Here is a 12,015-nt window from a genome sequence, read left to right as displayed (position 1 = left end):
CATAGATCATCCTAAATCATGCAATCATCACAATAAGCAAAAAGAAAACCCTCCCCCAAAACTTGAACTATACATTGCCCTCAATGTATAATTAGGCATGCATGATAAAATAAAATTGAGGATGGATAAATAGTGGGAAGAGTTTATTGGAATTTTCCTTAACATGTAGAGTGATATTGCAGCTCTCAACGTGCGTTCCACATTCCATTCAACCACATAATTCTTAAGATAGACAATAACGCACACAAATGAAGCTCAGGTCCATAGAAGAAATAAAATAACTAAATGAAAGTACAAAAGCAAAGACTGAAATGAATCAAGCCAAAATGTTAGTTTAGTAAGGGACTTACTTTGCTAACCAAACCAATTACATGAATAACAAGCATGAAAAACCAAATACAATAGTTGAAAATTCAAAAAGTGTCATTGTTAGTGTTAGTGTTAGAGGTGGAAACTAACTCAAATGCTCTGTCCTTTGCCACATCATGTATTCCATATATAATTTTGACAACTTCAATCACACCTTGTCTACATGTTAGTTCAGACAGTTTAAGCTTCTTGATTTCCATTTTTGCTCCTTGCGGTTGGCTCTATGGAAGCTTCTCATGTCACAACTCGAATGTGGCTAGGGCTTCCGGGGATGGTTCCCTAGAATCCATGTTAGTGATTTGAAAAAGCTGGTGCCAAGCTCCAATTCCCAAAAAGTGACACACCTCTTCTTCTAGGCTCACCTCCTGCAAGACCTCTCCCATTGATCTCACACAACTCATTGACGTGGCTAATGGAGGGTGGATATACCTCTCTGGGATAATCTATAAGCATGAAAGGGCCATGTTCATCCTTGGCATAATCTGCAAGTGGAATAGTTCAAGTTAAAGCGGAATTGCAGCAAAACTATGAGAGCATGGGCATGCTCAAAAGAAGCGCGTAAAGGCAAAAACTACATAACATGATTGTGCTTTGGATAAAGCAGACTTAAATGAAAACAGGAAGCATGACAATGCTTCAGAAGAAACATGACCGTGCTTCAGGGTAATTGTCTTCCCTAAATGCCCTTAGAAAAGAAATCATGGCTTCTACCAACAAAAAGCATGCAATGAGGTTGATAATTGAACAATAAACATGATAACATGTGGTGTGAAACCCGTAAGTGCACGGGATCGTTAAGTAATACCTCTCGCGCAAGCATGTGAGGGTCATATTCCTAGGGTCCAAGAAGCTAGCCTTACTTCCTCTTCATGTGTTGTTTAGCCTACATATTCGAGTGATGTATTCTAAACTACAAAGTAATAGAAAGAACTATAAGATAAATGTCTATAGTCAAGGCAAAATGGTGGCAAAATCAAAGAATGAAGATGGCCACGGATGTGGATCCCCTTGGGGCTACTAAAGTGAGAAGGATGCTAAAACATTCATGCAATTGGTGGTATGGATCAAGAGATTCCTAAGATAGGTCAACTCATTGGTCACTGCAATTGATCCCTAATCCAGTATAAGTATTAATACGGAATTTTTTTCGACCAAATCCTCCTACAATTGCAATACAAGCAGGGAATTCTCTAATTAGGATCGAAACACAAACTAGGTCTAACCCTAATGCTGGAGGGGCACAAAATACCCGATGGTCACAGTGTATTTATACATGGGTCCCTTCCCAGATAAATGTGTCTAGTATAAGGGCGATGGTCGTGCAACCTAGTATAACCTAGAAATCGACATACAGAGTTCTCATGCATATCAATACATCAAAGTACACCAAGCATGAATCACAAACACACCAAAAGCAATAGAATAAATCAAATCCAACTACACAAGTTCACCCCAAGGTTCACTGACATCCGGTGACCTTGGAATTTAGTTGTTCATGCTAACAAGATACATGGTAAAATCCTCAAAAAAAAACCAAATTAAACAATAGAAAACCCCTCAAATGATGAATGTGGAGAGACAAGTCGAGGAGAGCTTCCAATGATGCCAACTAAGGGGTGGCTTCCTTGTCCCTTTACAAGCTTGAACAATGGGAGATGATGCTGGATCTTATCTTTTCCTTTAATTTCCTTGCGTAAAATGTCTTCTTTAGCCTTCTTTACCCCGGATTTTGGAAGATGGAGAAGAATGGTGGAGGTAGGAGAAGATGTGGAAGAATATGCCTCAAAAAGCCATAAAACTCCCTTTTAAAACCTTCTCAGGATGGCTTTATGGCCTCATTCACGGTCATGAAGGAGGCCGTCAGAGTCTCTTGAATTCGCTAGAAAATATCTGTGAAGTGCCACAGTAACTGCTATAGTAGCTACTACGGTACAACGTTTGTCAACATGCATTTCACAATGTTTAAAATGAGATAAGCCATGGATTCATCAAATACAAGCGAGGGTTTGAAGCTTACCACATGTTTGAGGGTGCAAAGAGAAGGAAAGTAGGTGAACTTGAATCTCGGTAGACTGACTGTGAGAAAACTAGCAAACAACGCAAAGAGCGCTCAAGAAGGAAAAGGAAATGCAAATAACCCAAAAGTAAGTATGAGAGAAGCTGGTGGCGATTGGCTTATAAAGAAAAATCAGAGGAAGATGATTAGTCACCTCGAAGCATGCCCTAAGTATGGGCATGCTTTTGTTGTGCTCCTTTCCAAGAAATGAAGGGGAAAAACACAGTCATGGTTCCCCATGTGCTTGAAAGCGGTGCTTTTCACCGGTTTTCAACAAAGATCCAAAAAATTGAAGCACGGTGATGCTTTGACCGTGCTTCCAAGCCATGCTTTTCAAGGGCTTTTAAAAGGAAACGTATGAAATTGAAAAACACAACCGTGAAAGGAGTACACACACCATGCTTTTTGGGAAGCACAGGGCGTGCTTCCTGAAATGCTTCAAAAATCCCGAAACCAGTGAAAATATAGATTGAACCATAGTCGTGCTTTTCCCATGCTCAGCATAGGAAGTATTCTAGAACTCTATTTTACAAGTTAAACAAAAAGTATGGATGTTTTCCCAACAAAAAAGAGTTACAAAACTGATAAAACACCAAACTAAAAGAAGAAAGACGCAAATTTTTCAACCAAACAACAAGAGCAAGAAACTAAAATCCCACGAAAATAAGACTAGAAAACTAAAATAGAAGATACAAAATTGTGGGTTGCCTCCCAGAGAGAACTTATTAAATGTAACTAGCTTGACATACGTGTCTTGCCCATCAAGGAGGTTCGTGAAATCGAGACCTCTCATGTCCACTTAAAAGACAATTACAAGAGTATGGCATTAATGGATCAATTAAATGGATCTCACCAACATTCAATGAAATTGAGCGGGTTGGAGTTGATGGTGAGATATGTGGCTTTTTACTTTTTGTGATAACTTGTTTCCACCATTTCTTTGCATGGGAAGTTTTTTGTTAGATGGTTCCCATGTCGGAGGAGTGTCAGTATCAACAAATTCTTGGTGGTACACTTATTCCACCATTTCCTCTAGTTCATCAAGAGGGTCATTCTCTAATTTCTCAGAAGGTCCATCTATCATCCACATTTCATGCACAAAATTAGAGACAAGGTCATCAACAACATCCACATAATAATGGGTATCATCAAAGTCCATGGAGTGTCGCATAGAATCCCAAAGCTTGAATACAATTTCTTTTTCCCCTACTCATCATACCATCCAACCATCTTTCACATCTATCAAAGATTATGATGTGGATAGGAATGGTCTTCCAAGTATGAGAGGGACCTCCACCTTTTCATCCAAATAAAGAATGACAAAGTCCACTAAAAAATGAACTTGTCCACCTTTACCAATACATCTTCAATTATGCCTCTTCATTGCCTAGTGGACCTGTCTGCCAATTGGAGCATCATCTTGGTAGAGGATAAAGAGTAACTGAATTAGTGCAGAGCTGATATAGTTGATAAGTGAAACAGCTCATATTTTTCTATATCATTTACACTGCATCTAGCATGAAATTATACTTGTTTAGCATCTCATTATGATGAAATTTCATTATTTTGTTCACAACGACCTTTATTTTTGTTTTAGAAAGAAAGAAGCAAATTCGAGGACATTTTGAAGCAAAATGAAGCAAGTTGCTGAATCAAGGCTACACTAGGACTCACAACGGGCCATTATGGCAACATATAATGCCCCTTGTCTACATTCACCACTACTGTGATTAAGCCGTGGTAGCATGAGCTCACTGGTAGCAGCATAAAAGCCATAATGACCTCACAATGACCATTGTGGAATCCATAACGGGCGTTGTCAAAATGCAAAACACCCAAAGACTGTGCTAGGATGAGACTTAGAGCCCAAGCAACAACTTACTCACAACGGGCATCACAATGCCCATGGTAAGGCTGTGGCGGAGCCAATTAATATAAATACCCTAGTATTCTCTAAATTCAGGGAGACTTTTTTATCGAAGAATCTAGGGTGGCCGGATTTCTAGAGATCTGAGCAGTGGGAGATGGTGTTGCTTCCATATTTTAACGGATACTGGCGGATTTCTCAAGAGTACGTCAACGAGCATCATCGGAGAAAATCGCGCATGACAGGCATCTTCAAAGATCATCATCAGAGAGGCGTGAGTGACACACGTCATCGGACAACCTTGGGATCCTTTATTCTTTTATTTGGTCATGTGGGTTTCTTGTGCTTTGATGCTTTACTTGTTATAATCCATAAGAACCTAATTCGAGGAAAATTATATGTCTAGGCCCCTCGGTAATTATTTAGGAATCTTGATTGATTAATATTAATTGTTCTAGATTTCGTAATCATTACATGTTCTTGATTGATTATTAAATGTTCATGATGCCCATGCCATGATAGATCTATGCATGTTCTAAGAGGTTAAGCATAGCTAGGTTTCTGGATTAGGGATTGATTGTCCCTTACTTAGGGTCTGATTGGTCTCTTCTCATGGGATTCCGTACTTAAGGCAAAATTAGGAGGATGGGGTGGAAGGGATTCCATCTTAAGTTTCTAGTGATTTAGACCTAGTCACCATAGCTTATTGGGGGCTAGTAGGCCTTTAAATTCCCCCGGTTTGAACCTAGAGCACGATTGACACTTAACACCTACCATAGTTAATAATCAAGATAACTTTAGTACATACTCCCAACTCTTTCTAAGTGTGCTTAACGTCGTCTCTAATTGTGTTATTTAATAGTGTTGTATAAGTAGAACTAAAGAATGAGTATAAACGATTAGGCTATTGATTAGGTAAAAAATGAAATAATAGAATTAGGCTATTGATTAAGTAAAAAAGAAATAATAGGAGCCTCTCGCCATTCCTAAGGAAATACTACCCTTGGGTTTATCTATGAGGTATTACTTGACGACCTGTGCACTTACGCAATAATGGACCAGTTGTACTATTAAGTGCATACTTGCATGCTTATATATTTGCATCATGTAGACATCCATAACACGTTTGTCAAGTTTTTGACACCGTTATCGGGGAATACAGTTGAGAGATTCTAAGAAAACTTGTAGCTTAGTGTTTTAGGCAATTATTTTAAATAGTATATAGTATTATTATACTCATACAACGTTGAAGACTTATTGCCATTACTCTCTTATAGAGTGATTGTTCATGATCAGATCTAATCCCACAGATTTAGTAGAAGTAAGCAGCAAACCAGAGAGAGCCCTAATGTTGTTGAGAAGACTCTGAAAAAGGCTAGTTATGGAAACTGATAGCGATAGTGACAGCGCAAAATTTGCAGCCGTGGCTGAACCAAGAAGAACATTATCGAAGTATGAGAGGCCATAATTTATAGGGGAAGAATTTAGTGTGCAAGCCCCAGCAGTAGCAGCTAACAACTTTTAAATCAAAGCTAGCACTATTGGGATGATTCAGAACTCATGTCAGTTTGATGGCCTAGCGGATGAAGACCAAAATACCATTTGTCAAAATTTTTGCAAATTTGTTTGACAATCAAGATTGGCACAGTGACAGATGACGCAATCAGATTGTGACTCATTCCTTTTAGCGTGAGAGGTTTGGCAAACTAGTGGGTTATTTCCTTAGCATCGGGCTCGATCAAAATATGGAATGACTTGGTGGAAAAATTCCTTGGATGATACTTCCCACCAAGCAAGGTAGCAAAGATCAGGCTTGAGATCTCAAAATTTAAGCAAGGAGAATCAAAAATACTATTTGACGCACATGAATGATTCAAGGACCTTCTTAGGCGGTGCCCGCATCATGGATTCAGTTCATGGATGAGATTGCAAATTTTGTACAATGGGCTGAATTATCAGACTAGGCAGATCATTAACGCTGTAGTAGGAGGATCTCTAAGTAACAAATATCCTGAAGAAGCGGAACAATTATTCAAAGACATGGGAAATAATGAATCACATTAGAGTTCAAGAGAGAGACAACTAAGGGTGGCCAGGCTGCATGAGATAGACGTAGATACTGCTTTAGCGGTGAAGATAGATGTGCTGACATGAAAATTAGATCTACTCGTGACCAATGGTCAGGGTACCAGTTTGAATTCCAGGGTTGTTTTATTTTGTAAAACTTGTGGAGGAGGGCATGGAGTATCTCAGTGCCCAATTGTAAGCTCAACTGTAGCTCCTATAGAGCAGGTTGACTATATCGGAAGGGGTTAAAGGAAACAGAATAACCCATATAATAGCACCTACAACCAGGGGCGGAGGAACCATCCTAACTTCTCTTGGAGTCAGGGTAAGCAACAGAGGCCTTCCCCATAACAGACTACCAATAAAAGTCCCAACAGCTACAACTTGAAAGGAAGATCTCCAAAGAAGATATTTTGGCCAAGTATATGACTAGTAATGATGTGTGAATGGATGAGTTTAGTGTGACCCTATGAAACATTCAAACATTAATCAAGAACTTGGAGAATCAAGTTAGACAGTTGGCTGAAGCTAGTACTGAAAGGCCTCAAGGAAGCCTCCCGAGCAACACTGAAGCAAAACCCAAAGAATCAGCTTAAGGCTATCTCACTCCGCAGTGGTAAGAAAATCGAGGTAAGGACCGCTCAGGGTCCAAGTGTCACGATAGAGAGGGTAATTATACAGGAAGGCCCTAGTACTTCACAGGAAACCATAGAGTAGGAAGATGAAGCAATTGAGGAAGAATCAAAAGAGGCATTACCAGCTTGACCCATAGTTCAAGAGTACCAAACCCAATTTTTTTACCCTTCCAGACTGAAAGCCGATAAGGAGGATGTGCAGTTTAAGAAATTCATGAGTATCTTTAAGCAACTTTCTATAATCATCCCCATAGTGGAAGCATTGTCCAAATGCAGAAGTATGCCAAATTTTTGAAGAACTTGCTCACTAATAAGAGGAAGTGGGAAGAGGTCAACACGATGGTTCTCAATGGGAATTGTTCTGCCATCATCAATAAAATAATGCCGATAAAATTGAGAGATCCTAGAAGCTTCATAATCTCATGTTTGTTTGGTGATGCCATGGAAGAGAATGCTCTCGCTGATTCTAGTGCTAGCATAAATATAATACCATACATCATATACATGAAGCTTGGATTGGGAGAGTTGAGGTCGACAATAATGACCTTACAGTTGGCTGATAGGTCAATAAGGAGACTGCATGGAATTGCGGAAGATATGCTTGTAACTATGGAAAAACTTGTCTTCCCCTTAGACTTTGTAATTCTTGACATAGATGAGGATGTAGAGACCCTACTCATTCTTTGATAACCCTTCCTAAATACATCCGGGGCCCTCATTAATTCGAGAGATGGAAATTTTACAGTGAAAGTGGGAGATGAAGAAGTGGTGTACCAACTCCCTAATGCCATGTAGCACTTGATAGACCAAGACGATGAACTCATAAAGCTAGATATTAGAGGAATAATAAAGAGAGTAATGTGGGAGCCTAATCAACAAAGAAGTTATGGAGGAAGGTATAACAAAAAGATTAACACACTATGAAGGTAACAAACTCCAGTACTTTGAAAACATGTAATGAAGGAAAGGCTTCTTTACTTTCTCCAAGTAACCCAAAGCCATCTTGATGTAAGAATAGTTACATCAGGATCGTGACGTAAAACAAGTGTTTCTTGGGAGGCAACCCAAGTAGTTTTCTAGGCTTTAGTTCGCCTACTCTTAGTCTTCAATATTATTCATTAGTTAATAAATTACATAAATTGGTAATTAATATGAAAGTGTGAAATTGGCTCATCCCCACTAAATTTCATGAGCAAAACATGATTGGGGAATCTAGTACTATTAGTAGGCATTGTTTTCATGCCATTTTACACAGGGAAAATCTTTAGTTTTTCACTCCAAGCATCACAATGGGTAAGGTAACCCTATTACACCCATTGTGATGTTCAGGCAGAGAGATAGACTTTTTCGGAAAATTGAGTGAGCTTGCAATGGGCTTACAATGCCCATTGTGATGGCTGTGGTGATTTACAACTGCTATTCCATAGAGTGTGCCGTGACTCTGGTTTTTCCATAAGTATGGCTTGGTTTTACCACACCTGTTGTATGGCCATGGTGAACAGAACGAGCCCTAGAAGAGCCATTGCCAACACTGAGAAAATGTTTTAGCACCAACCGAGTTGACAACGGCCCCATAGTAGACTTATAATGGATGTCGTGCCTCTAACAGATTGAACACATGAACAACGGTTATTGTTTGACCATTGTTAACTCCGTTACGAGGAGATATAGGGTCACTGATAGCTTACCCTTGGCCTTTCTCACTCAAAATATACACTCCCCTCACTGCCACTTTACTGGTGACCCTTCCTTGACCATCACCTAGAGATTCTGAGGAGCTTGGGTTTATTTCCGTTCGATTTAAGCACCATATCCACTCGATTCTCATTGTGGAAAACTCTCTCTTTCAGGTTGATTTCATAAGAACCTTTACAAACCTTTTACATTGTGATTTTATAATGTTTAAATGGCATGAAATTGTTTAATGATGCTTGGTGAATGCTTTTATGTAAATTTCCTATGAAATAAACAATTGTCTAGAAATTTGTCACCATCATCAGGCATCACAACCATCGTTCCTCTGTAAACAATGGTTGTTGTGATGACCGTTGTGTTCAAACACTGAATAGGGGAAACGATGAGCCACAATGATGTTGTCCGCCCGTTGTGAGGGAGCTATGAGTCCCAGCTCATCTCACCTCAGCAACACTTGGCAATGGGAGGAAGCCAATTGTCAGCTGGCCATTGCTCTACTCAAGGACATAACGAACGTACTACGGGCATTGTGTCCCCGTGGTGGCCCTAACACAGTCCACAATAGAGCTGCTGAGTCACACAACTGGGCCATTGTGTGCCCATTGTCACAATCCAGAGATACATCATGATGTTGATAATGGACATTGTGAGACCGTTATGGGTCAAAAGAGAACTGCTAGTGGTCCTCAAGTAGAGGCCGAGAAGAAAGAGAAGACTGGAGAGTCATCTCGACCATCAATACCACGGTTCAGGGATCCTGAGCATAGAGCCCTCTACAGGAAGCTCGTTAATTAGAGATTCATTGACGGGTGTCAGATAGATTGGTCGATTCTCGAGCTCATTGGTCTCGTCGATGAGGTATGGGATCTTATTTTTTTGTTTTTAAGGGCTGAGATCAGTTCTTTGGCATCGATGAGCCAATATACTAGGAGCTCACAATGGAGGTCATGAGCTTTGTCAAGCTTGACTGTACCATCATTAGCCTAGGGCATCAGGAGATAATCAGTTACCAGATGTTCGGGGAGGAGTATATGATGCCCTATACACGCTCTTCTCAATCTGGATGGGGTTGGTAGATGTGGAGTACACTCGCAGGACATCATACTCAAAGCTCCACGTTGACCTACCAGTCCACTCGAGCCCCAATCAGGTATAGACCTAGACACTTTATGGCTGTGAGACTTATAATTGTGGGACCTCGAAAGGCATCTTCCTTAGGATGCTCAATGTTCTGGCTATCTCCACGCCATCTATCGCGGATGTTGACTCGGCGAGCGAGGAGACAACACGGTCGTCGTGAACCTTTGGGACTTGTATTTTCTATGGAGTATGGTAGCTCGACAGTCGATTAACATCTGCCATGCACTCGCCTGGTAGTTGAGACATCATTCTTAGGACAACAGGCTAGCGACCATATTCCTTGGTACTTATATCACTAGGCTTGCATGAGGGCTTGGTTTGATCGATTGCTGCGTAGGCATAGGCCTGTAGTTTCTAATGAGAATCTCTTATGTAGGTAATCCCTTGATAAGTGTTTGAGTAGAAATATTTCTCTATATGTTTTACATGCTTGGAGCATCATTTTTACCATGGTTTATGTCCCATATAGTGTATTTGGTGTTCTTTTTGTGCAATTAGGTTGTGGATGCCTTAAAGGAAGAAAAAGAAGCAAAGATAGGTTATGAAGACACATTTTGGGAGTTTTTGTGAAATCTAAGGATTAAGACACAAGAGGAGCTCATTTACATGGAGGTGTGTGCCAACTTCCAAGAGGATACAAGCCAATTTGCTAGTTGGAAGGGCACAAAGGCAGTCAGACCCCCATGTCCCTACTTTGTGTGAATAATGCAAGAGCCTCGTAATGATGATTCGACGAGGAAATGTATTATGATCTACCATGTAGACGTGTGTATTGTAGCAAAAATACTGTTTACGCAACCATGTGAAAATTCCACACGGTTGCGTGGGAATTTTTGCAGCTCATACGGGCGCGTGAAATCTCACACAGTCACGGTTTAGGCTTATAAATAGCCCATTTGCCCTATTCTTTTGGGAATTTTTACTAGCATTTGAAGGGCGAAGCGGCTAGAGTTTCAAGAGGAGGTCTATGCGAGTTTTGGGGGTGTTCTTCACCAACTTTGATAGATCTTTTCTCCGTCATAGCATCGAGGGAGCCTTTGGCAACCTAGCTTCAAGAAGGGATTCTTCAAGACGTTGAGTAACCCATCAAGACCATCATCACAAATTCAAGGGGGTTTTATTCCATGGTTTACATTGTTTTTCGTTGCATTATTATTTGCTTTGTAACTTGCCCTATAGAGGCCTAAACCCTAGTAGGTATTTGGGCATGTGAACCCTAGGATCTTATCTTTTGTATTGATTTACTTTATGGTTTTCTATTAATTACGAGTTTATTTGAGTTTTAATCTTGTTTTCTCATTGCTTTCATATTGTATTAATCCTTGTGATTGATTGGTAATGCATGATTTGTTGCCTTGGTGAGAGAGAGGTCTCCATTAGGGTTAGAACTCCAAGATTGAAGAGGGTTGAGACGGTGAGTCATGAGATGGTGGAGTGTCCTCTTTCCCCTTCGATGAGTGCTTCCTATCTCCGTATTCCCAAAGTATTATGCAACCATATTTGGTGTGAGGCGTGAGATTGTTAGGACCTTGTAGGGTGTTAGTGGTCTTTCACCTAGAAGTAGGGTTAAATCTATCTTTAGGAATTAGTTGCACTCCTAAGTATCCATAGAGTTTATTGTGGTCATATGTGGTGTGAGGTGTTGAGATTGAGTGATTTCTCCACCGGGACCTCATAGGGGACTAGTATCGAGTGGCCTAGAGGTAGGGACCGATTGTTCTTGGATTAGCTTGACTCATCTAACTCGGTTTAGAAATATTTAGTACATCTTGTGCTTTATGTTAGATCCTAGGGGGAACATTGCTCAAGTACCTCATCTTTATTGATTGAGATTTACCTTGTTCTCTACTTTTCCTTTTCTTGCTTATTCGTATTCTTGTAATTAAGTTTATTTTCATCACAATTCCTGATTCCGACTAGATAACTAAGAAGTGGTTACTACTAATACTTCCGTTCCCTGTGGATTTGACTACCCAACTCATCGGGTATTTTATTACTTCAACATCGGTGCACTTCCAAAATCACACATGCAAATCAGAACACCCCTAATTCGAATACAAAGTAGAGATGTGATTTTTCCTAAAATCTACTCCACATGATTGTAAAGAGCACAGAGATACTCACTCACTCGGGAGAATTAAGGGAGACGGAGTCTCCAAAGTACCCTATGTCTAGGCTTAGTCACA

The 12,015-nt window shown here is 40.1% G+C and overlaps 1 protein-coding gene and 1 non-coding gene across 2 annotated transcripts; one reads left to right on the top strand and one right to left on the bottom strand.

The window, feature by feature from the left end:
• Positions 1-6,095: 6,095 nt before the first annotated feature.
• Positions 6,096-6,202, bottom strand: LOC120269765. The gene has a single exon (XR_005539401.1). It is a non-coding gene; the product is annotated as a small nucleolar RNA R71 (small nucleolar RNA).
• A 1,062-nt stretch (positions 6,203-7,264) lies between these two features.
• Positions 7,265-7,681, top strand: LOC120268593. The gene has a single exon (XM_039275922.1). The coding sequence runs from the start codon at positions 7,265-7,267 to the stop codon at positions 7,679-7,681; it is 417 nt and encodes a 138-aa protein (XP_039131856.1).
• Positions 7,682-12,015: the final 4,334 nt, after the last annotated feature.

This window comes from Dioscorea cayenensis, chromosome 9 (assembly GCF_009730915.1).
Source record: "Dioscorea cayenensis subsp. rotundata cultivar TDr96_F1 chromosome 9, TDr96_F1_v2_PseudoChromosome.rev07_lg8_w22 25.fasta, whole genome shotgun sequence".
Lineage (NCBI taxonomy): Eukaryota > Viridiplantae > Streptophyta > Magnoliopsida > Dioscoreales > Dioscoreaceae > Dioscorea > Dioscorea cayenensis.
This window is presented reverse-complemented; position numbering and strand designations above follow the sequence as displayed.